The following is a 23,123-nucleotide window of genomic DNA, read 5'->3' as shown; positions in this document are numbered from 1 at the left end:
TGGTACGAACCAGGTGTCGAAGTTTCAGAACGAACTGTTTTAGCAGTAAAAAGTTACGTGATTTTCTAGAAAATTTAGCGGGAAACTTGGGTTCAGTTTTTGGTAGCTGACGCCATTCAGCTCCAGTCCTCCATGTATTCGAGAGCTCCGCCGGGCGCCATTTTCCCATTGAAAATTTCAGTAAATAATTTATAACTTGTTCTTAAGATAAACGGTTCGTTTTCAAACTTTAGCATCTGGTTCCGACCACTAGCGCTACATTTGGGCGGAAGATCAGCGTACGACAATGCGTAACTTATTTATTTTTAAAAAGTGTGTGTGCGTGCTTGCGTGTGTGTGTGTGTGTGCGCGCGCGCGCGCGTGTGTGTGTGTGTGTGTGTGTGTGTGTGTGTGTGTGCGCGCGCGCGCGCGCGTGTGTGTGTGTGTGTGTGTGTGTGTGTTTGGGGGGGCTGTACATTCACTTGGGCTTCAACGATTCAACAACGGTCTGGCGGTTAATCTATGCTTTGACATCTTATGCAGGCGAAGCCATGCAGAGGTTCGTATCCAGAATTCTAAGCTTTACTGTCACGTGCAGGCTTCAAATGTGCGGACGTCACCCAAAGTTTGTTACGGGTTTTCACTTTGGCAGAGCGAACGCTAGAGAGGAGGCGAATGGAAAAGAGGAAACCCGTAATCCTGGCGAGTATAGAGCATAGGAGGGCGTTGTCCTGCTTTTCATCATCAACGCGCGGCAATGACGTCACGAAGCTGCGGTGGCGCTTCTGTCGCGGATCTGCATGGTTCTTGCGCACAAGCCAGTGATTTCCCTACACACCCCCTAGGGGAAGCGTACACCCCCCCCCCCCCCTCCCCTTGTTTTTCTCAAGCCACCCACTTAATTCGCAACGACTCCTCTATTCTCAATGCCCCCCTCCTAAAAATTTAACCCCCCCCCCCCCCCTAATATCAATTCCTGGGGAAACACTCCCTAGCTGTCACAAGCACACGCCGGGTGGGCAAACGCGGACCTGTTTGACGAGCCCGCGTTTGCCCATACGAGCTGTAGGCACTGCGCCTGCGCAGAAACCAGATTTGCGAGAAGTAAAGCGTCTGCGCAAGCGCCATGTCGACAGCAGCTCCACCGCAGCGACGGACGTGACGTCGGTACCGCCTGTTGGTCTTGTGTGGCAGTGAAGCGAAAGCTAAGGGGGGGGGGGGGGGGGGGGGGGGTACGCGCGCTCTTACAGAACGTTGTTTAAACGCACATGCACTTTTAACTACGTACGCGGTAAGAGCACGCACAAGGTGTCTTCCGAAATCTCCCTTACGCCAAACCAGCAAAAAAAAAAAAAAATTATGGTTTTGTTTGTTTAGTTTTATGCTTCTTGTATGCTCGTGCATACATTCAGCAGCTGCGCCTCCAGAACGTGGATAGCAGGAAGTTTTTGTGGACCGCGTTTCCTCCTCCGCTCAGCCCTCCGCAACGAAAACGTTGCTAGTGCGCCTTGTAAAGACTCGGGGCTTGTCCATGTAGTCGATCTCCGCTGGAGCCATGCGTCGCCCAGGACATCGGGCAGAGTTGGTAGCGAGCCAGGGTGTCTCTTCTCAAACTGTTTCTTTACATACTAAGTACAGTCTGCCGTTCGGCATGAGAACAACGTGAGAACACGAAGAGGGAGCGTAAAACCGCTCTTTTTATAAGGTCCCCCTTCCCTATGTCCCTAGGCCAGGACGCCGTTCCCCAGCTGGTCAGGCACCGCCCACTCGCACGCACACGCACACACAGAGGATAAGTGCTCTTCCGGTTCCTCCAGGCTTGTATAGTGGCAGCCGTTTCTTCAGTGACGCTTGAGATTTGGCCTTGCTCCTGGAATCTAGGTCGAGGTGACACCGAGAAGCTCATTCCCAAACGTCCGGGCACCGCCTATGAGCACGCCCAAACGGACACACCGGTTAATCGTTTTGTTGGCTCTAAGCACCGTGGCTCTAAGAGAGCACGAACGCCCGGAGGATACCGTCCCCCTCCCTAGTCGGGACGGAGAAGACCTTGGACGCCGATATCCGGGCAGTTCCCGTTCACGGCTTATCTCCCTCTTTCATCTTAGCAGGGATCACCGTGGCCGTTGGTTCCTGCTTGGACGCCTCAAAGAAAACGCATTTCCGTGTCAGCACCCAACTTGAGCCGGTATCGACGACGGCTTGTCTTGCTCTTTTGTCGACGGTACCAGGTCAGCGGGGAAAATAATCCCGGCTTGAGATTGTCAGCGAAAGGCGCGTCCTCGGGAATGTTACAAAAGGGGTGGCGATCCGCGTCCAGGTCCGGCCGCGAAGGTCGTTCGTTACAGCTCCTCCACGCAAAGGCAGATCTCGGAAGGGGAGGAGTATCAGCTGCTTTCCTGGAGAGATCAGCTTCGAAATCGTCGTGAGTAGCCAACACATCAACAGAGACACGAACCGCTACGACCAAATCCAGCGAGCGGCAGCACCCTCTCCCCAACCGCCAGGCCTTTTTTCTGCGGCAATAAACCTATCACTTTTTCTGCCATTGACACCACCAAGAAAAGCCCGCCATAGGGCAACATTGCACAAAGCGAAATCGCTGACATGTGTGAAGATTACAAAAAGTAAAAGAAAACGCAATGAAACTTCTTAAAATTTGGCCCTACTCGCAAGGCAACATCCAGAACAAATAATCTCAAAACGACCTGCTAAGTCCGTCTACGTTGGAGTTAGCCGCCCCCCTCTTGTACTTAACCGTGAAGGTTAATTCTTGTAAAGCCAAACTCCACCGCAGAAGTCGGGCATTTTTTTGTCGACATTTGAGTTAGCCATGTCAAAGGACAGTGGTCGGTGACGAAAACGAACGGAGCTCCGTAAAGGTAACAGGAGAGCTTTTGAGTTGCCCAAATTAAGCCGGCGCATTCCTTTTCCGACGCACTGTAAGCCTCCTCTCGGCTGCTGAGTTTCCGGCTTGCGTACAGCACGGGGTGCTCCTCTCCCGCATCATCCTCCTGACATAAAATCACCCCCAAGCCGCGATTACTGGCATCGCACTGCACTATAAACGAGCGACTATAATCCGGGGCCCGAAGTATGGGGGAACAGCAGAGGGAATTTTTCAAGCCCTGGAAGGCCTGTTCTTTTTTGTCGTCCCACCGAATCTTATCGGGTTCGGTCTTCCGCAGCGCATCGGTTAGGGGGCTAGCCTTTTCTGAGTACTGAGGGATATAGCGTTGGTAATACCCCGTCAGCCCCAAAAAAGCCCTTATGCCAGTTTTTTTCTCAGGTCGCGGGAAGTCTCTTACAGCCGCAACCTTGAGTTCGTCGGGCCTTCTTAGCCCCTGACCCACGATATGGCCGAGGTATCTAACCTCGCCTCTCGCCAGCTGACACTTACTTGGTTTCGCGGTTAGACCCGCGCTCCTCAACCTTTCAAATACGTCAGAAAGGTGGTTCATGTGATCTGCCCAAGTTGTCGAAAAAATGGCGATGTCATCTAGATACGGTAGCGCGTAGCTTTCCGCCCCACGCAAAATTCTGTCCATCATTCGCGAGAAACAGAACGGAGCGTTTTTAAGACCGAAGCTCAAAACCAACGGGCGGAATGTGCCCGTCGGGGTCACGAAGGCTGCGTAATGGCTAGCTCTTTCCGTCATCGGGACCTGCCAGTATCCGCGTACTAGGTCTAAAGTCGAGACATATCTAGCCCCACTAACCGTCTCAACTCTTTCCTCTACGTTGGGAATCGGGTAAGCCTGGTCCCTGGTGATTGCATTGAGCTTGCGATAATCAATGCATGGTCGGGGATCCCTTCCCGCAGCCTCTACGATGATCATAGGGGAAGAGTAATCACTTTCACACGGAACGATTACCCCTAAGTGCAGCATGCGCTCCACCTCGTCTTTTAAGATAGCCTGCTGCCTTGGTGACATGCGATAGGGACGGGATCGTACCGCGACGTTTGATGTTAGCTCCATGTCATGCGTGGCAAGGGAGGTTCGTCCGGGAGACATTGAGAACAAGTTCTCGTACTTTTCCAGAAGATCTCTCAATTCAGCCCGCTGTGAGACCGAAAGATCCTCCGAACGAACTGCCTGAGCCATGACTTCATTTACTCCGACCGGCGCTCCAGCCTCCCAAAGTAGCGGAACATCAGTCTGAACTTCCTCTGGGGCGTTTAGTGTCAAGTTCACCACTTCCGTTTCGCTCACGTAACGCTTCATCAGATTGCAGTGATAGATTCTGATTTCCTTTCTCTTGCCTCTGGTTTCGATTGCGTAGTTAGTATCCGACAGCTTTTGAGTGACCTTGAATGGTCCCTCCCACTGCACCTGTAGCTTATTTTGGCGTGAGGGACGAAGCAAGAGGACTTGATCGCCCGCGCGGTACTCCCGGACACGGGCGTTTCGGTCGTAATACCGTTTCGCTCTGATCTGGGCCTCGCGCATATTAACCTCCGCTATCTCACTCGTGCTTCGGAATCGCTCTAGCAGATCAAGAATGTACTCTACCACACTCGGATCGGATCCCTTGGTCTCCCAAGTTTCGCGGAGCAGCCGCAGGGGAGTCCGCAAACACCGTCCATACACCAGTTCGGCCGGGCTGAAGCCGGTTGCCTCGTGAGTCACGGAGCGCAGCGCGAACAACATTGCCGGCAGGCAGGCGTCCCATTCGTTTCCACTCTCATAAGTTAGCGCCCTCAGGACCCGCTTCATAACTGAGTGACACCTCTCGACACTGTTTGACTGCGGGTGATATACTGAACTGTGTATAACCTTTATACCGCACCTCTCGAGGAAACCAGTAGTCAAAGCGCTTGTGAAAACGCTCCCTTGGTCGCTCTGGACCTCTTGGGGAAGCCTACCCTCGCAAAAATTGACAGAAGTGCGTTCACCACCTCCACTGAACTCTGTTCCTTCATTGGGACCGCTTCGGGGAACTTGGTCGCCGCGCACATGACCGTTAGAGCATAGCGGTACCCCGCCTTAGTAGCCGGAAGAGGACCCACCACATCAATGACCACGCGCGCCTGAATGGCTCCGAGATTATCGGCACAAGTCTCAGGGGCGCTTTGCATTTTTCATTGGGTTTGCCCACTCTCTGACAGACATCGCACGCCCGCACCTGAGACTCGGCATCTCGGAAGCATCCCGGCCAGTAGAATTCCGTGAGGAGCCGATCTTTCGTCTTTTTGTTGCCCAAGTGACCGGACCATCCCGCTCCGTGGCACAGGCGCAACACATCCGCTCGATATTTCTCCGGCACTACCAGCTGATCGAACGTGCGACCCGACCGATCTCGGTAGTGTCGGTACAGCACACCATCACGGACAGGAAATGAAACGTTTTTCCTGGCCACGCCCTCCTCGGAGGCGTGGGTTCGAATCCCACCGCTGCCACCAGTTGTAAAGACTCGGGGCTTGTCCATGTAGTCGATCTCCGCTGGAGCCATGCGTCGCCCAGGACATCGGGCAGAGTTGGTAGCGAGCCAGGGTGTCTCTTCTCAAACTGTTTATTTACATACTAAGTACAGTCTGCCGTTCGGCATGAGAACAACGTGAGAACACGAAGAGGGAGCGTAAAACCGCTCTTTTTATAAGGTCCCCCTTCCCTATGTCCCTAGGCCAGGACGCCGTTCCCCATTTGGCCTTGCTCCTGGAATCTAGGTCGAGGTGACACCGAGAAGCTCATTCCCAAACGTCCGGGCACCGCCTATGAGCACGCCCAAACGGACACACCGGTTAATCGTTTTGTTGGCTCTAAGAGAGCACGAACGCCCGGAGGATACCGTCCCCCTCCCTAGTCGGGACGGAGAAGACCTTGGACGCCGATATCCGGGCAGTTCCCGTTCACGGCTTATCTCCCTCTTTCGGCTTAGCAGGGATCACCGTGGCCGTTGGTTCCTGCTTGGACGCCTCAAAGAAAACGCATTTCCGTGTCAGCACCCAACTTGAGCCGGTATCGACGACGGCTTGTCTTGCTCTTTTGTCGACGGTACCAGGTCATCGGGGAAAATAATCCCGGCTTGAGATTGTCAGCGAAAGGCGCGTCCTCGGGAATGTTACAAAAGGGGTGGCGATCCGCGTCCAGGTCCGGCCGCGAAGGTCGTTCGTTACAGCCTGTGCGCCGATGGCCTTGACTGTACAGTTACGGGTATCGTTGCGGGTTGCGGAGGGCGTTGCCGGACGGCGAAATGAGTCTACGAAAACTCCCTAATCTCTCTCAGATCGGTTTTCCAAACTCCTGAACAGGTGTCGAAGCAAAGGCGTCTGCCGCCGATCCGAGTGTCTCCTTCGAAATCGGGTGTCCGTTGCAAGTCCGTGGACAACACGACCGCCGACGTCTTGGGCGAATTTCCCGGCAACACGAACCTGACCTTCTGCGGCATCGACGCCTGCCAGCACTGCGTCGGTGGATACAGCAACAGGACCTACTGCACGCTGCTCTGGACGAGGGATCCTTGTGAGTTGGGGGTCACAGTCACAGAATATGGAGGTTGCCATCTCAGTGGCATACTCGTCTGCATAGACGTCGACTACAGGGGGGCTCGAAGGCCCGAGACCCCCCCCTTCCTCCCGGCGATGTTCTCCCCCCCTATCTCTCCTTGATTAAGCAAGTACCATCGCCCTGGTGCCCGCACATATCGATAGTTGGCTCCCAGTGGATATATCTTTCTAACTATTCGCGCGGTCCTGTTCGAGGACCCTACGTAGTATTAGCAAATACGATAAAGGCTGGTGCTGGAAATTCCTTCGAAAGCCATTGGAAGTAGTTGCGAATGACGACAGTGGCTAGCGAACCTGCAGACGACATAATACGTTTTGTGAGCCCCATTTTGTTTTCCCAAACGTTGAAACAATTCATCACGGCCGGTGCGCTTGAACCACGGAATTCACTGATCGCAACCGCACTGACAGCGAAATTATAGGGTCACAAAAGGGGACATTTGTTTAGATATCATGCCGTCAGCATGCTTATCCTACGTTATCCACGGGATTACACACGTTTGGGACGTCTTTTTCGAATGACGTCCCAAACGGGAAATTGAGAAATTTCCATTTATGCTCGTAAGAGGTTTATTTTTTAGTCGGCGTTGCATTTCGACAAGCACTGACTTGCTCCTCCTATTGTAAGGAGCGCCGGCTGGGTCCTCGGCCATATTTATGGTTATGGTCGATATTCCTCTGAGCGCAAGCCGTCGATAAGGCTTCCACACTGTGTGATGGCTCATGGCTGTGGCCGGCAATGCTTTCAAACCCTGCATTCCACGTTTGACGCCAGTGGCAGTGTGTCGAAGCGCATCTTTCTGTTTCTTGTTGGGAGGTTACTACACCTCTCGTTTCCAAATGGATTCCGGGGTAAATACATTTTTTAGAGCACAGCTCTAAGGCGCCCGTTTCCGGATTGAGCGGCGTCGGCGTAACCAAGGTTACCCCAAGGTCACGTGAACCCCGAGGTCATGTGACCTTCCCAAGGTCACCTCAAGGTCACGTGACCCCCCGAGGTCACGTGGCCCCCTCCCCGAGGTCACGTGACCCCCTCCCCCCTCCGAGGTCAGGTGACCCCCGGGAGCATATTAAAGAATGAGGGGAGGAGGAGAAGGAGGAGGAGGAGGGGTCTACCCTCCCCTCAGTACCCTTTCCTCCTCCTCCTCAAGAGCTGCGCTCCGATTCGGCGTTACAGGGAGTTGTAAACGGCTTTCACTTTTTTTTTTATGCTTACCCCCCTTGGGGCCATTTTTTCCTACTTTCCACTTGGGCCATTTTTTTTTTTACGCAGGTGATTTATTAGCCGAATTCGATGAGAAAATTTCACGAGGAACCGTCACGTCATTCTCCCCCCTAAATTTAGCGGTGGAATAATCGTCACGCGACCACGTCATGTGACCTAAAGTCACCTGACATCCAATTTCTCATTAACTTTATCGGGAAAATTACCGTTACGTGACCACGCCAAGTGACCAAATTACGTGACGTCATGTAAAGTCAAGTAGGTGACATCATGCGACGTCAAGTAGTTGACATCATGTGTCCCCAAGTCAAGTGACGTCATGTGTCCTCAAGTCAGGTGGCGTCAATTTCACGGCTAAATGTAGCGTAAATGTACGTCACGTGCGTTCATTTTCCCGCTAAATTTTGCGAGAAAACTGACATCACGTCGGTCTATTCTTTGCTCCCCGGTCTTTGTCAGCATGATCAAGCTTGTGCACTGTTTTCGTATCTCTCAGTCCTCAAGTTCGAGCCGTTGGTGCAGTCAGACTTCATGGTGGGCGTCAAGTGGAACGTCGCTGCCACGGGCAACCAGAGCTTCTCGGCCAAGGTGTGCGCGTCCGAAGGCAACTGCTACATGCGGTGCTTCGAGGAGCGCGTGGACAGCGGCAGCGGCCAGTTCCTGGTGCCCACCGACCTCTGGAGGTTCCGACTAACCGTGCACGTGCGCCGCTTCGACGGCACCACGCTTTACCAGAAGAATTTTAGAAGCAAGAGGCTCGGTAAGAACCGTCGCAGACTGCATGTATACGGCGAGCAAGTGTTCCAAAATGTGTTGCCGAAAAAAGCGCGCGAAAAAGTACGTCCGACGGAGAACGACAACTGACAGGAGTCAGACCAAGCGATGACTGCAAGGTGAAAGGGTCAGTGCCCCCCCCCCCCCCCCCCCCCCCCAATCCACCCCCGAAATGAAATCCTAGCTAAGCCACTGATAAGGGTGTTTATTTTCCGTCAAAAAGTAGGACTGAAGGAGACCTAGGAAAAATGCTGCGACATGCAGCTTGACGAGTCTCTCTCAGAAAGGCGGCTTGCGATTGGCTGACGCGCGCCCGTCGTCACGGCGCCCGCGCCTCTACTGACTTCGCTCCAGATTTTTCCGCTCAGGAAGGGTCGTGGCACGAGGTTCTATCACATTTTGAGTAGGGAAATAGACGTCGCACAAGCATAATGTTTCAATTTCTGGGATGCTAAGATCCCGTAGAATTAGTTATCACCTAGAACAGACGATCTCAGAAACGTCTTTAGCTTAAAGGAGCTGTTCAACAATTACAGTGCTCTGCTTAAATAATTTGGGATTTGGTGTCTCGACCTTTCTGAAATAAAGGACAAAAAACCGCGTTTCCAGCTGTATGTGCTATACTTGGTTTCAGCTTCGGTCCGAGCGCGGCCGATGTTATGAGCCGAAGGGCCAATCAAACAGCGAAAGAGGCACAACGTCATGGCGTGCTTTCTGCAGTTGATAGGACCAGCTGGTATTCGCCGCTTCTCTGTGCGTGCTCCTCTGCCGTCTAGTTATATAAAGCGCAAAGAGCACGCCATAAGACGCTACGTTTTTTGCGCTGTATGATTGGCCCTTCGGCTCATAACATCGGCCGCGCTCGGACCAAAGCTAAAACGAAGTAAATTTTTTTTTTTTTTTTAATTGACAAAGATTGAGGTTTTCGGCACCTCTTAACTTCTTCATCATCTTCCGAATGAGATGCGCTGTGACGTCACGGGGGGTCGCGCGGGGTTCCGGTGAAGCTTTCTCTCTCTCTCTAGCGCCATCAGTGAGCAGCGAGAACTCACCCGCTCGCGACCACGCGACCACGTGCTTGCACAGCGCGATCAACATGGCGAAAGGAGAAAAGGCATGTCCGGGTCCGGCTAGGTGTTGGTAAAGTGTTGGTCCGGCTCCGGCCATCCCCGTCCGGCTCTGCCCCCTCCGGCTTCTGTCGGCTGTTCGCGGTAGCTGATGGTTTTGTTGACCTCGGATAGGTGGCGCCACTGAAATTCCGTCTAATAAAAGTTTTGTCGGTGATACCGGGTTTTTGGGGCATTCATATTTATGTTGGAACGACAAGTTTATAGCAAAGTTACCTTTTATCGAGCAGGTGTTCGCACAACTTGCTATCTTTTTGCAAGCCCTCATTGACGTCATGCCGCGTGGTTCTAATGGCCGCCGCTCGCGGCTGCAAGTCGGGAAATATTCTCATTTTTGGACCGCTATTACGCGGAGGAATCGCCACATTTCGAAGGAAGGAGAGGTATTTTCTGTCCTTTGTGACAAGATAAACAATGTCAAAAACGTAGAAGATGCAAATTCTTTCAACGTTGAAATCGCCGCACAAACGAACTTTTAGAAAGATATGGGGCGCGTGAGAAGCGTGGCGCTGCGGTAGAGTTTCGACCCGAGACGAGGAACGCAATGCGGGCGAAAACGCCGATGATGAGAAACCGCTGGCGCGTTTTCGGACCACTGGCCTTGCGCCTTTTGCACGAGTGGTAAATTGAGCGCAGCGCCACGCCTCACACGCACGCCCGGAATCTTTCTAGAATTTTATTTAGTGGTACTTGAAGTTTGGAAATCTAAACATATCTTAATTTTTAATAATTAAAAAGTTAATGAACGAATTTTAGTTAATTAACTGACCCAATGGCACAATGATTCCCCTTTATTGTGTCACCCTGACCGTGTATAAATTACATGTACAGACCGCGTTAGTGTAGCTTTCCCAGTTTTTCAGAACAAATCTGCATCATACATGCGGGGCGGAGAATAGAATTTGATATGATTTAAATTTTGATTTCAGTGAGACCAGTTTTAATATGATGATTTGAAACGAACCTTTCCCGCAATAATAATAATAATAATAATAATAATAATAATAATAATAATAATAATAACTATATATATATATATATATAATAATTTACCGTTCGTTTATCGTTTGATGCTGTGTGCTTTTGCTTTGTGTATAAATCAACGAATCGCCCAGAAAGAAAGATTCATATAAAACTGAACACGAGAAAAAAGAAGTGCCCTTCTGACAAAAACCGGAGCGTTGGGCTTGTCTAGCTTACGTCGCGTTCGTCACCCATGTAAAGTCCTATTTCAAGAAAATCAAAACGCAAAAGATATTATAGACCCCTTTCGAAATACTGCCCTCTGTTGGCAGCTGTGAAATCTCTGCACAATAGCGGACTAAGACGTGAACGTCACGGCACACTGGAAAAAAACACGCCCACTGAAGGTGGTGATGAGCGCAGTGACGTTGCACTTTCGACGCTCTTTGATTGGATCTTTGACTCGTAGCGTTGGCCGCGCTCCGATATTCGCTATCTTATGGAATGACTTGCACGTTCCTCTATGCAGTTGCTCCACTATTGTGCAGTGGTTCCGACTATCTAGTAATCGGCACGTAAATTCGAAAGGGGTCTATTAAGTCAGAACTCAAAGAAATAACACAAAGCTTTATGACTTTATGACAAACCGCAATGAGGTTACAGCATTGAATAAATAAAAAACAAAAACAAAAAAAAACAAGCTGGTTTTGTATTAGTATGGCTGGGATTATAGCAATAAAACGTTGTTATTGTTAAATGAACTGTACTTTACACGGTCATTATTTTCTTCCGCACTGTAATCGGTACTCGAACGAATTGATATATCAATCTGCCATGTTGAAAAATGAATCCAGTGATAAGGAATAGCTACAGTGACTCAAACCAAATTAATAAGATTTGAATCAAATAAATGGTATTTATTTAATTTAAACACTATTGTTTCGATCATATGGCCATCATGCTTCGCGCGTAAAGTCAAGTGAAGGCAGTCCCCTTCTTGGTTCGAGTCAGGTGAGAGAGTGTTGGGGCCGCAGCTCCTGACCGGCCCTGCTTCTCGACGGGCGTGGTGAAGAGCTGGTCCGAGATCTGGCTGTACTGGTGGCCACAGGACGACACCTGCGACGGCTACCTGGTCAGCTGGTGCAGGGACGCCTCGCTCTGGGCGGCCCACGACTCCTCCCGGCAGCACTCCAACTGCACCATGGACGTCAGCGGCTCGTCGGTCGCCCTCCGGCACCTGAAGGCACGGGTCCCGCTTGTGTCATTATCGGTGGCTTTTTTTTGTTTTGTCTTCTCCACTTCTGCGTTGAGCCAATATTTAGAGTCCTACCCTTTTAATTAAGACAACAGTTCTTTTCGCTAGCGATCTGGCACTCCCTTGACGAAGTTGCTATTGTTACAAAACAGGTAAATTAAGTCCGATCACAGCCGACTCTACACCTATGAAGCCGATCAAGCAACCTCCATCGATTCGTCACGGAACTAAGCGCCGTTCACACACTTGCAACCAACCGAGTCGACGGCGGAAGAACCGCGGATGCGCTGCTGCGGAGCAAGTTGTACGCCGTCGCAAGAGGAAACCGGTCTTGCCTCTCGGTCGTACTCGGTTGCAAGTGTGTAAACGGCACAGGCTAGGTGGCGCAACCTACCGCCTGTTACAAAGGGTAGAGTCGGTAATATCCCCCCCTTCCCCCCAAGGACGAGGAGCGGCATGACGATACACTTTTGGCGCTGGTTGATTGGGCATGCGGAGCGCAAGTTCGTCTGCTTCTTGAGCAGGGGTTCTGGTGACGTCAAAACGCTGAGATCTGATTGGCTCTGAATGAAGGATAGTGGGTAGACCTCAGAGCAAGCTGCCTTGAAGCCCTGCAAAAGAAGCAGACGAACTTGCGCCCCGGATAGCTTCGTGATTCGTAGTTTTATCAACTGCCGCAATATGATTGACTGAGGAGTGATAATTAAAGCGCGAAACATATGTACGACAGGCTATGGTACGACGAAACCGCCAGACCTGACGTGCGAACTGCCGGAATGACCTTCGGGGGCAAGGGTTTTCGTAGCACCGGAGAGCGTTGAAAACCCTCGCCTCCGACCGTCGTATTGCCTGATCAGACGTCGGATTGGACGGTTTCGTCGTTCATGTGTTTCGGGCTCAAATACAATTTTCAGGACCGAAGAGGAGCAAAATATGGCAGACGCCCGTTCTGTAGCTCAATTTAGCCGGCCTGTCGCGTTCCTGGTGTAGTGATATCATACTGCATTTGATTTAAATAGCTACACACTGAGCGACAGAGTTAGCGCGAACACAACATTAACGATTTTTTGCATTTTTTTTTTTTTTTTTTTTCTCGAAAGGATATTGACGGTAGAGACGGTAAGCTGAGCGAGCTGGTACTGGTACGCGGGTTAACGAAGGTAGGAAGCTCGCGCTAAAACTTAAAGAACTGAAAGACCTCATTAACACAGAAGGTTGCGCGAATTGGTTGCTCATGACGTACAGGGGGAACAGCGCACCCGCAAAACAGTCGCTCGAGTCAACACGCACACAAAAGAAAGAGACACTTACGCAGCGCTGACTGACAACTCTCGGGTATATTTACACTTTTTTTTTTTTCTATTTGTATAGGGAGTATTCACTCGACGCCATATTTGTGGGTGCTGTTTAGAGCGCATGCTCAGCTCGAGCTCACATCAATAATAGGCTGCTAAGATCGGCACTCTTGATGGTGCGGAATGCACGTTGCAAAATAACTGTGGAGGCTCGCCATCAGCACGCGCTCAGCATTCGCGCACACAGCTATGGCCGCCAGTGAATACTTTCTATTATAGGCTAGGACCAGGGAGAATAACTTTTCTCGATATGAAGCTAAATCTAAAGCTAACTAAATTGAAATTAATGTAAGGCTTGGTAGTCTAATTCTTTTTGTGATAAGGTTAAAGACGGAGTTTTGCGGGTGTGCTGTTTCCCCTGTACATCATGAAAGACCTCCCGGCCGTTCTCATTTTGTCAGTGACTAATGACACCGCTTCAGTTATGTAAAACACACACAAATGACAACAACAACAACAATAGCTTGTTTGCACTAACAGTTCCGTGCAGTGTACCACGGTTCTTACATCGCTAAATGCCCATCTCGGCCTCTACCTTGAGCAACGAAGAAACCGAAAGTGAACACTACACTACCATATGTAGTTCCTGTTGCGGAATGTCATAACGGTAGACTGACAAAAGACCCTGCGCGTGTCCCTCCGCTCCCAGGCGTTCTCGAGGTACGTGTTCAGCATGAGGGCCTACCGCTGGCTGGACGCCAATAGGACGGAGCGACTCTTCAGCCGACCACTCAAATCCCAGTCGATCGTGCTCATCAATCCGAGTGAGTTCTGCAGGCTATCTCGGCCAGTTCCCTCAGTTGGAAATCACGCTTCTCTGCCTTTTCGTTTTTTTTTTTTTTTTTTTTTTTTACAGCGGAGTTAGTTTCCCCAGGATTGCGTCCGGTACCAAACAAATGTCGACACAACACTCTGGTTGCCGCCGTCGCTCATAGATGGCGGTAGCTGTCCAGAGTGTTGTGTTTGCCGGTTGTCTGCTTGCCGCCGTCGCTCAGAGATCGCGGCAACCTTTCCAGCCTCGGCAACCAGACAACTGGTCGCTACCGTCGCTGATAGATGGCGGCAACATTTCTTCGGAGGAAGAAGAGTGGGAACGGAACGAGCGACGAAGTGCGCAGCAGCGCGAATGGTTCCGCAACCGCTGCAAGGCCTCTATCGCCTAAAGTTTCACTGCGTCGAGCGCTTCAGATTCCCTTGCGAAAGAAGAGCAGATCGCTCGCCTGGAAAGACACCGCCGAGAACAGAGGCTACAGCTCAGCTGCTCTTCCTTCTTCACCAGAGTGGAAAGGCTGAGAGTTTTCTAAAAGAAGACGGAGAACTTTAGGACTATTTTATGACCCCTCAACATTCTAAACAGTTATTTTGGTAACAGATGTCATTACTGCACATTCTGTCGATACTCGATCGAAGTGGAGCTTCGAGAAATTGAATCATCGGCAACGTTCTTGCACAGGGAGAACTAGCCAAAAGGCTGCGGGCCAAGCGCCCAACGAATTATATGGAAACTTAGCATCTACCACGTGACACGGAAAAGAGGGAGAGAGAGCACATGTAGTGCCGGTGTTAGAACAACACTAGCTACAGCCCTAAGTTTCTATACAGTAAGTTCCCAAGATTTCTATCGCTGTCGCGTATAGGGCGCTGCAAGTTTTGGAACAGGTCTTTTGTTTGTAAATATACCAGATCTAAAACAGAGTTTAAACGGTCTATGTCACATGCCAATTATATAGAGATCTGTTATTTGGGACCAGCCTGTCGACATGCATCGTCCGACAGTGAAGGACGCGCCGTTCTACAGAGTGCCAAAAAAAAAAAAAAGAGAGAGAAAAATGCGCATTCGTTTTTACCGCAAACATAAACTAGGCGTCGCCGAACGCTCATTCTCCGCCCAAAGGTAGCGCTAAAGGGCACAAACACATGCCAAAGTTTCAGCCCGATCCGATACCTTAATCAAAGTTATAAGTGATTTTCTGAAAATTTCAATGGGAAAATGGCGGCCGACGGAGTTTTTGAATACATGGGGCTCTACGGGCATTAGAAACCGAAAACGGTCAAAAATGGGCTCCATTTTCCCATTGAAATTTTCAAAAAGTCACCTATAACTTTTGATTAAGGTATCGGGTCGGGCTAAAACTTTGGCATGCACGGTTGTGACCTCTAGCGCTACCTTTGGGCGGAGAATGAGCATTCGGCGATGCCTAGTTTGTGTTTGCAGTAAAAAAAAAAAATGTGGTCTTTTTTTTTTTTGTGACACCCTGTATATAATTATGTTAGCCTGACTAGTTAAAGGCAAACTGAAGCGGTTCTGTATTTGAGGAAGAACCTTTAAATCGTCTTTATTTGGCCTCCAGGATTACGAATACCAAAATTGTATTGACGCGCCAAGTAGCCACAACTGCGCTTTCAAAATAACGCTGAAGCCCCTATCCTGTCGTGTTTGTTGCGAGGAGGGAATTATGGCGTATTCTAGATGTCAACATTTCCTCGCTTTCCGCAAGCCTTACCCGAGCAGTCAAAAGCGCTGAATGCGTCCCCTCACACGCGGCAGGCAGCTAAAGCCACATCTGGGTATGACGTCACACTCAGCGGTTCGTTCGGGTCAAATGCTTGTTGTATTCAAATTCGCAGGACAAAATTACGCTAAAGTATTCACCTGTAACTTGTTTTTCTCAAGAACCTTTTTAGATTTTTTTTTTAAGCTGAACAATTCAAAGGGTACTGAGGTCGATTATTAGATCGTCCTTTTGTGGTGACAACTCAATCTAGACGCTCTAAGCATCCCAACAAACCCGATACCACAATCGAGCGTAGCTTATTTCCTCGTTAAAAGCGTGTTTAAAGATCGCGACACGCCCTTTTGGGAAGAATTTTCTTTCGAGTTATAATAAAATCATTCGGAATCTGCGCGTATAGACCGACGCGCGGAGCGGCTCTGTTTACCAACACGGCCGGAAGGCCGCGCATGCGCGGTAGCTATATGGTCAAAAGCAGCCCGGCTGTCCGTGTTTTCGCCATTGCGTTCTATGGCGTGCGCTCGTTGTTGACGTTGTAGGGGCGCTTGTATCTTTATTTGTGCGTCGTATTTCCTCACAAGGTATGTCGTATGCTATGCCCGGCTATTTGAGCTCGTGGCTCGAGCCTGAACGACAGCGGTATCGAAACAAACTGTGCGTGGACGGCGTTGCCTACAAGGATCCGTACGCCGCAAACAAGGCCTGCTGGACTTCCGACGTAAAGTTGCTGCCACAGAAGTCGACGGCTCAGGTCGTCGTATATTTAGTTTTTTCGCCAAGCCAGTTAACGGCCGACACGGCGCAGGCGTACAAGTCTCTCGAGGTCTACGATTACTTCGAGTCGGTTTCCGCGCTGCCGGCGGGATCAGCAGACTCTGGGTCTGCGGAAATGTGTGTATTCATTAATTGATTAAATACACACAGCGTCTTCAAGTCAAGGTATGATATTTTTCCTAGCCTCATGGCCGCAAGGCATGACAAGCAGTAACGGTTTGTCCGTTCTGCAGTCTTGGCGGTAACAGGTTACAAGTAATGGCGTTGTTGGTAACGCGTTACTTTTTTCAGTGACGTATAGTAACCTACTCGTTTCGTTTTTTACACAGTAACAAGTAACGTACTTATGTTACTATTTCAAGTAAAGTAGTTACGTTAGTCTTACTACTTCCCAAGTCTTAAAGAAATTACACTTCATTTTTTCCGTGTTTTAGGCGTCAAGCCATGTTTTTCTTTGCGTTTTTTTCTCGTAAGTATTTAGGTGAAACCGTAAAAAGAGAGAAAGTAATTATGTTCAGTTTCTGCATGAACATAATGTTTCTTGGTATATGACCTGTATCATCAAAACCGTAAAATGTGATAAATTATAATTTAAAAAAGTAACGCAGAAGTAACGTGCGTTACTTTTTATCGGTAGCGGTAACGCGTTCCTTTTATTTCTAGGTAACGTAGCTCAGTAACGCGTACCTTTTGTTTGAAAGTAACGAGTAACCTATTTCGGTACTTTTTTTGGCAACGCCTACAACACTGCCGTTCTGTCGCCGATCCCCTTCTGCAGGGTAGCACGAACGTAGCGAGCCTCCGACGATCGCTTGGCCGGTGCTTTGTGCACGAACACCATGGGAACAAAATCCGGGTGGTCTCGATCAGACAATGGTTTCCCTGCACATAAGCAAGTCTCTGGACGGAGATTGAAATGGAAGCCGCACTTGCCTTCGAGAAAGTGTTTGCCACACAAACGGTCGTTCGCGCGAGGCGACCATTCTTTTCAATCCACGGATATTATCCACCTTCTATGCCTTTCAGAGTCTGCTGGGAACTTGTGGAAACTCACTCCGCTGCTTTTCTTGTACATTTCGGTGCAATTAAGGGCAACACAGCTTTGCGGCATGCTGAAATGCTATGACGCCCGCGTGAAACGTGCGCGCTTTTGCCCACACCCCCCGGCTCCGGCGCGATCGCAGCGCCGCCGCAGCTCCGTGACGTCAATTGGTCCACACAGTGTAGTCCGCGAGAAAAAAAGAGTCCGCATGTTTTTCTATCGCCCTGAGATGAACAGGCGGTTTTGTGATATCGGACTTGGTAAATGCGGGAACTAACACCTTTTAAACAATATAAGATCAAAAACGACCTTTTTCAAAAACGACTTCAGTGCCCCTTCAAAAAGCGCACATCGTTTCTGTTCTATTTTGTCCAGGCTTCATACCGGTCTTCGTGCTCGTGGCCATCCCTGCGGTCTCGGTCATTGTTTCCGTCGTTCTCATCCTTGCGAACATTGTTCTCAGAAGGGTACGGACAATTTCTTTAACCCAGCCACCACGTGCCGATCCCATCCAACGCACCCTCCAGCGGCCACTAGCGTACACATTTTCTGTCCAATAGTGACGTATATAACATCTGCAGCCAATCGAACACAGTCATCTTGCTTCGCGCCAGTAGAGTGACCAGGAATTTTTTTTTTTTTTCTTTTTCGGGGGGGGGGGGGGGGGGGGGGGTTGAGGTGGGTGAATGTCTATGACTCTGTCCTGTCCCCTTCTTCTCTTATGAGATAACTATATACTGCTAGGACCCATGCATTGTATGTTCCTATAATTCTGATAAATTTGTTTTAAAAATGACGCCATAGTTCCGTGGATAAATCGATTTATATTCGCGACTCCAGCGAAACGGACGCCGCCAAGCGGGAAAACCGGGAACCAGCCGGTCCAGGTCGCTCCGCGCCCCGCCGCGTCTCTGGTGGCTTTCGCGGACGCGTGCTGTCGGCGCGGCGGCGAGCAATGTTTTTGATGAAGGTCCGAAAATTTCTTAAGTTTGCCGGAGTGTTCATTAGTGTGGTGAAGCCTCAGTAGATTGTTTCTTTCCATCACGTGTTTGAAAGCCCGTTTATTCCACAACACACGATCGCGTGCTTTAAATTTTTTGGATGGGGAGGAATCACGGAAAAACGTTTTGATTTCTCGTCTGTCTCTAATCACAATCAAAGTGATGACTGCTTGGTAACTGATAAGCGGTTTCTTTATAAGGATGTAGAACAGTAGACTGAGGTCGACAGACGAAGTGTTTTACTGGAGGGGACACCAATGTTGCAGTCAAGTGAATGGGAAGGTTCGATAGCTGCTTTCCTTGAGTTTGGTTGTGCTGGATTAGCTTCAGGTTAATTTGAGCCACTAACGCCGGCCGGTGCGTTGGCTATTCATCTTGGCGGCTTTTGGCCGAAAAAGACCACATTGAAGGAGTTGGGCTAATTTCGCAATTACTTGATTCAGAAAACCTGCTCGCTGCACATGATTAATGAGGGAAATTATCTGCTTTCAAAAGGTGGGGGACGCGTCTCGCAAAGATAGAAGCTGTCACGTCATTAGGATCTATCGCGCCTCCAATACTCATAACCCCTGTCGAATCCAGCAGCAATATACGTCTACATCGCTCAAGTTAACCGGCCACAAAAAAAAAAAATAAGAAAAAAAAATTATTCGTTTAGGATTTGAAGTCAAGTTCAATGCAGAGAGGTCTGAGTGAATCTCCGATGAAGACTCTCCTCAGCTTGTCCGTATTCGTCCCGTTCTACCGGCTAGAACCATTTGGCTAAGTTTAAGTAGTATCTCTCTGTCTGTCAAATATACTTTTATTCAGCAGTTCACCCTAATAGTTAGTCAACTATGTTCATATTTCAACCCGAAGAACATACTAATATCGCTTCAGTGGGACCATAGTACGTAATATAATACATAACCGCATATTCATCAAAATGACTTTTCGATTGCTACTAAAACCTGAATTGAAATACGAGTATCAGCTGCTTAGTGAAGTGCCAGCGAGTTGACATGCTCCTTGGCTCAAGAAGCGCTTGCTTAATTTTCGTAATTTTCCTGCAGCCTGTGTTCTTGACCGAGCACACGACTGCAGCTGTTTCTTGAAACGCGGACAGGCACAAAAGCTCAATTTCGCGGACAGGTAAGTCGCATGATCGAGGCATGCGAGTTAGCTAAACATTACTCTTGGTGGAACAATTTTGTAGCCCTCGCCGCTTTCCCTAGATGATGAAAACTAATTAGAGTCTATTACCGTTTCTCCGGAGCCCATAGTTTCGGTTTTGATCGAAGTCTCCGCAGCGAAAGTTTGACATGAAAAGAACAAAAAAAAAAACACCGGCAAAACAAAGCTATGCTCGGCAAGTTTATGCGCACCAGCTAAACTTAACTGTCTCAGTTCAAATACCCATAAAATTGGGCATTCAACAGAAGAATAATTGTTAAATTGAATGCGCCACCCATTCAGGCGGCCCGGCCGAGCCATAGAGATCATATACTAAGGCCGAGCCGACGCGACCTGGACTCAGCCGCCATGTTTGTTTGGTGGTGGCGCCCCCTATAGGTCGCTGGAGTCGCGAATACGGGTCCCTTGGATCCGCCACATTCGAAAAGGCCGCCGTGGCTGGGAGGATGCATGGTGACGTAGCCAACCTGCCGCGCGGACGCGCGGACTCCCCTTGCACGCACTCACAGACTTGGCTCTCTTGGCGTCTCGAGCTTCTGCTTCCTGTTTACCTTCCGCGTTTCGAGAAGGCGGTCCGTGACAATTCCGTCTACGGCATCGCTGCCGTAGATCGCAGCCAAGATGAGAGTGATTGCTATCGAGGGATGTTGGAAGCTGTTCATTAGTTTTCGTAGATCGCTTTCGCCGTCCCGCAAAGCTCTCCGCAGCACGTCACGCTACCTGGGACTCTACAGTCAAGGCCATCGGCGCGCAGGCGCATTAGCGGCTTCTTCGTTGCGGAAGGCTTAGCGGAGTGTGAAACGCGGTCTACGAAAACTCCCTTTTGTCTGCGATCCGCTGGTGACCAGCTCCAGCGACGGCGAGTTACGGACGAACTCGCCGCGGTCGCCGTCGTCCGGGAATATCTCGCAGGCGCATGGTGGGAGGTCAACGGTCCGGGGGCGAGAGCGAGAATAGCGCTCGGCGTTTTGATCGTACCGCCAAATACTTTACGAAGTATTTGGTACCGCTGCGAGATCGTACAGCTGCGAAGAGAGCTTGGGCGATCATGGGGGCGCTTAGAATCAGAGAGCGTTCATGATCACATGGTTTATGGGCACCATGGTGTGACTAACTTAGGCAGTGCTGCCTGGTCGCCAAATTAAAATGATGAAAATGCGTAAATTGATTATTGCAATTACCAGAGCTCTAAAAAGCGCGTAAAGCAGCCTATAATTAAGCATTCAATTTCAAGAATAACCTTTCCGTTTCATTTTCGTGCCAAACCCCTTTAATTCACAATTTAGATGTTTAACCAACTAAACGCAACGACTTAATTTTCGCGGGCTCAAATTTTCGCGAATCGGGTCAAAGCAGAAAATTTGAAATTATTCGCGGGTTCTAATTTTCGCGAATTGAGTGTAGCTTCTGTATCGTTCACATATTGCCCGAATTGTTCGCGGGGCGTATTTTTCGCGAATCGTCGGCCATTCGCGAAATTCGCGAAACTTATGTCCCCGCGAAAATTTAGTCATTTACAGTATATGAAGGAATAAACACGTGCGACCTTTATTCACCTGTCTTGTCCCCTGTAAGAAGAGAAGGACAAGCGCCCTGCCCTGTCCCCTTCGTCTCCTCTTGTTAATTCACAGTCTAGCGTTTAAGAGCTCGTGTCGCGAAAAATTCTGCGTCGACGTCCGTGGGACTAAAAAACCCCATAATGCAACGCGCGCAGCCACGTGTGACGCCATGTGACGCTACCAACTAGACCACACACAACGCATGCACGTCTTGGGAACGACGCGAAAGTGTTAACTAACTTGATGCGCCATTTGATATTGGGGTTCTACCGTCTCACGAACGAGAATGATTACACTCGACGACAACTTAGTATTTCGTGCTACGTTGTCAAGTCTGACGTATCTTCCATATACTGCTTGAATGCACGCACTTGCACGTACTCTTGCAGCAGTACGTGGTTGCAGCACTGTGGTGTTAGCCTTAGATTACAATGAGGACGAAATACGCCAAACGTTGAGAGCGCGAACAATATATGTTTTCAAAATACACTTTTGGACACTGTCCTGCTACTTCGCGATTCTTTGTCTTGCGTGTTAGAACCAAGCAGGTTATATTAAGATTTTTGGTTAGAAGAAACCACGTTTGTGTTTACGTTTTCCTTTATCAATTAAACTTCTTCGTACTAGAGTTTAAAGTAAATATTTTCATACCTTCTTCCGCAGATAAACAGTGGACTCTAGTTTCGGTTTCGTTTTTACCCGATACGTTGCAATGTTATAAATTTGTTTGTACGTCCCTAAAGTGGGCTATTCGGTTATTCACCTAAACCGTAGACATAATCGTGAGCTTCTATCTGCACGCATTAACACGAGCCTAATTTGTTTTGGTAAGGATGAATCGTTCACCAGCTCTTCCATCTCATGAGATGGAAGAACCGCTTCCATCTCATGAGATGGAAGAACTGCGAAATGTCTACAACTGCAGTTGTAGACATTTCGCGGTTGTACGATTTTTCTTTGCCCAGCGCTTCTAATGTCTAATGTTATTTGTTTTTAGGATGTACCGTCTCCGCGGCTGAACAGACCTCGAGACCAACCCAGGAGGAACGCCACTTACCAAAGGCCACCTCAGCTTCCGCCGATAGTCCTCCGACGGCATTCCAGGGGGGACTTCGAGTAGCCGGTGGATGTTGTTTAAAATTATTGCTTCGTCAATATCAGAGCAAATAAATGGCTCTTACTGCTCTTCATCTGCGAGTTACAGTTTATCTCCAATCGTAAGTGAAGCGTGGACAGATAAATAACACTCGTGTGCGCTTCCTCCCCATTTCTCCCCCTTGGGTTTTGTTTAGAGATGAGTGATTTCGTCTTGCTCTTGGCCAAACTCCTGGAGGGACCAGCAGAAGTTCATTGGCAGTTCGATCATTGCCGAAATGGTCAGGAAATGGTCGCAAGTTGTGCGGCTCTGGTCAATCTGGTGCGGCTTCTGTGCATTTGTTTCGTAATAATTTCGGTCTTTATGGTGGCGCCATCTCTGGTCTCTATGCTGAACTAAAATATACGCCTATGTTTTGTGCGGAAAACGAAACGCCTGAAAGAAACCCAGAACTTAGCTCATTTTCTCTGAAAGTTAGATATCACCCGTCGCAAGCTTAATGTGCAATAAAGTCAATCTTAAAATATGTCAGTAATCAAAGTTACATAAGAATTTACACGAGCGTGTCTGCGCTGTCTGTTTCATATGGTTTTATTGGTTTTATGATTGTGGCTCTCCGGCCTCATTCACGGGCTCGATTTTCATGATTTCGACTTTCGCTTTCATTTTAACCTCCGATCCATTATTCTCCCATAATTTCTTAACGTTGACACAGGAGCACATTTGAAAGTTTGTATAAACTCCTTCCAACCAACAGGCGACGCCTGCAGCACATACGC

The 23,123-nt window shown here is 49.2% G+C and overlaps 1 protein-coding gene across 1 annotated transcript; it reads left to right on the top strand.

Annotated features, from left to right (window-relative positions):
- The first annotated feature begins 5,527 nt into the window (after positions 1–5,527).
- LOC115328660 lies at positions 5,528–22,494 on the top strand. The gene is made up of 7 exons (XM_040501513.1): positions 5,528–5,538; positions 6,208–6,443; positions 8,209–8,472; positions 11,611–11,819; positions 13,836–13,950; positions 17,891–17,982; positions 22,246–22,494. Exons 1-7 carry the CDS (start codon positions 5,528–5,530, stop codon positions 22,366–22,368), a joined length of 1,050 nt encoding a protein of 349 aa, XP_040357447.1. The 3' UTR covers positions 22,369–22,494.
- Positions 22,495–23,123: the final 629 nt, after the last annotated feature.

This window comes from Ixodes scapularis, unplaced genomic scaffold (assembly GCF_016920785.2).
Source record: "Ixodes scapularis isolate PalLabHiFi unplaced genomic scaffold, ASM1692078v2 PGA_scaffold11__112_contigs__length_91849675, whole genome shotgun sequence".
NCBI lineage: Eukaryota > Metazoa > Arthropoda > Arachnida > Ixodida > Ixodidae > Ixodes > Ixodes scapularis.
Note: the sequence above shows the minus strand (reverse complement) of the source record. Positions and strands in the feature narration are given on the sequence as shown.

Coding starts and splice junctions, on each gene's coding strand:
- LOC115328660 (XM_040501513.1), top strand. Junction 8,473..11,610: donor TTTTAGAAGCAAGAGGCTCG/GTAAGAACCGTC, acceptor TTGGGGCCGCAG/CTCCTGACCGGCCCTGCTTC. Junction 17,983..22,245: donor CGAACATTGTTCTCAGAAGG/GTACGGACAATT, acceptor ATTTGTTTTTAG/GATGTACCGTCTCCGCGGCT.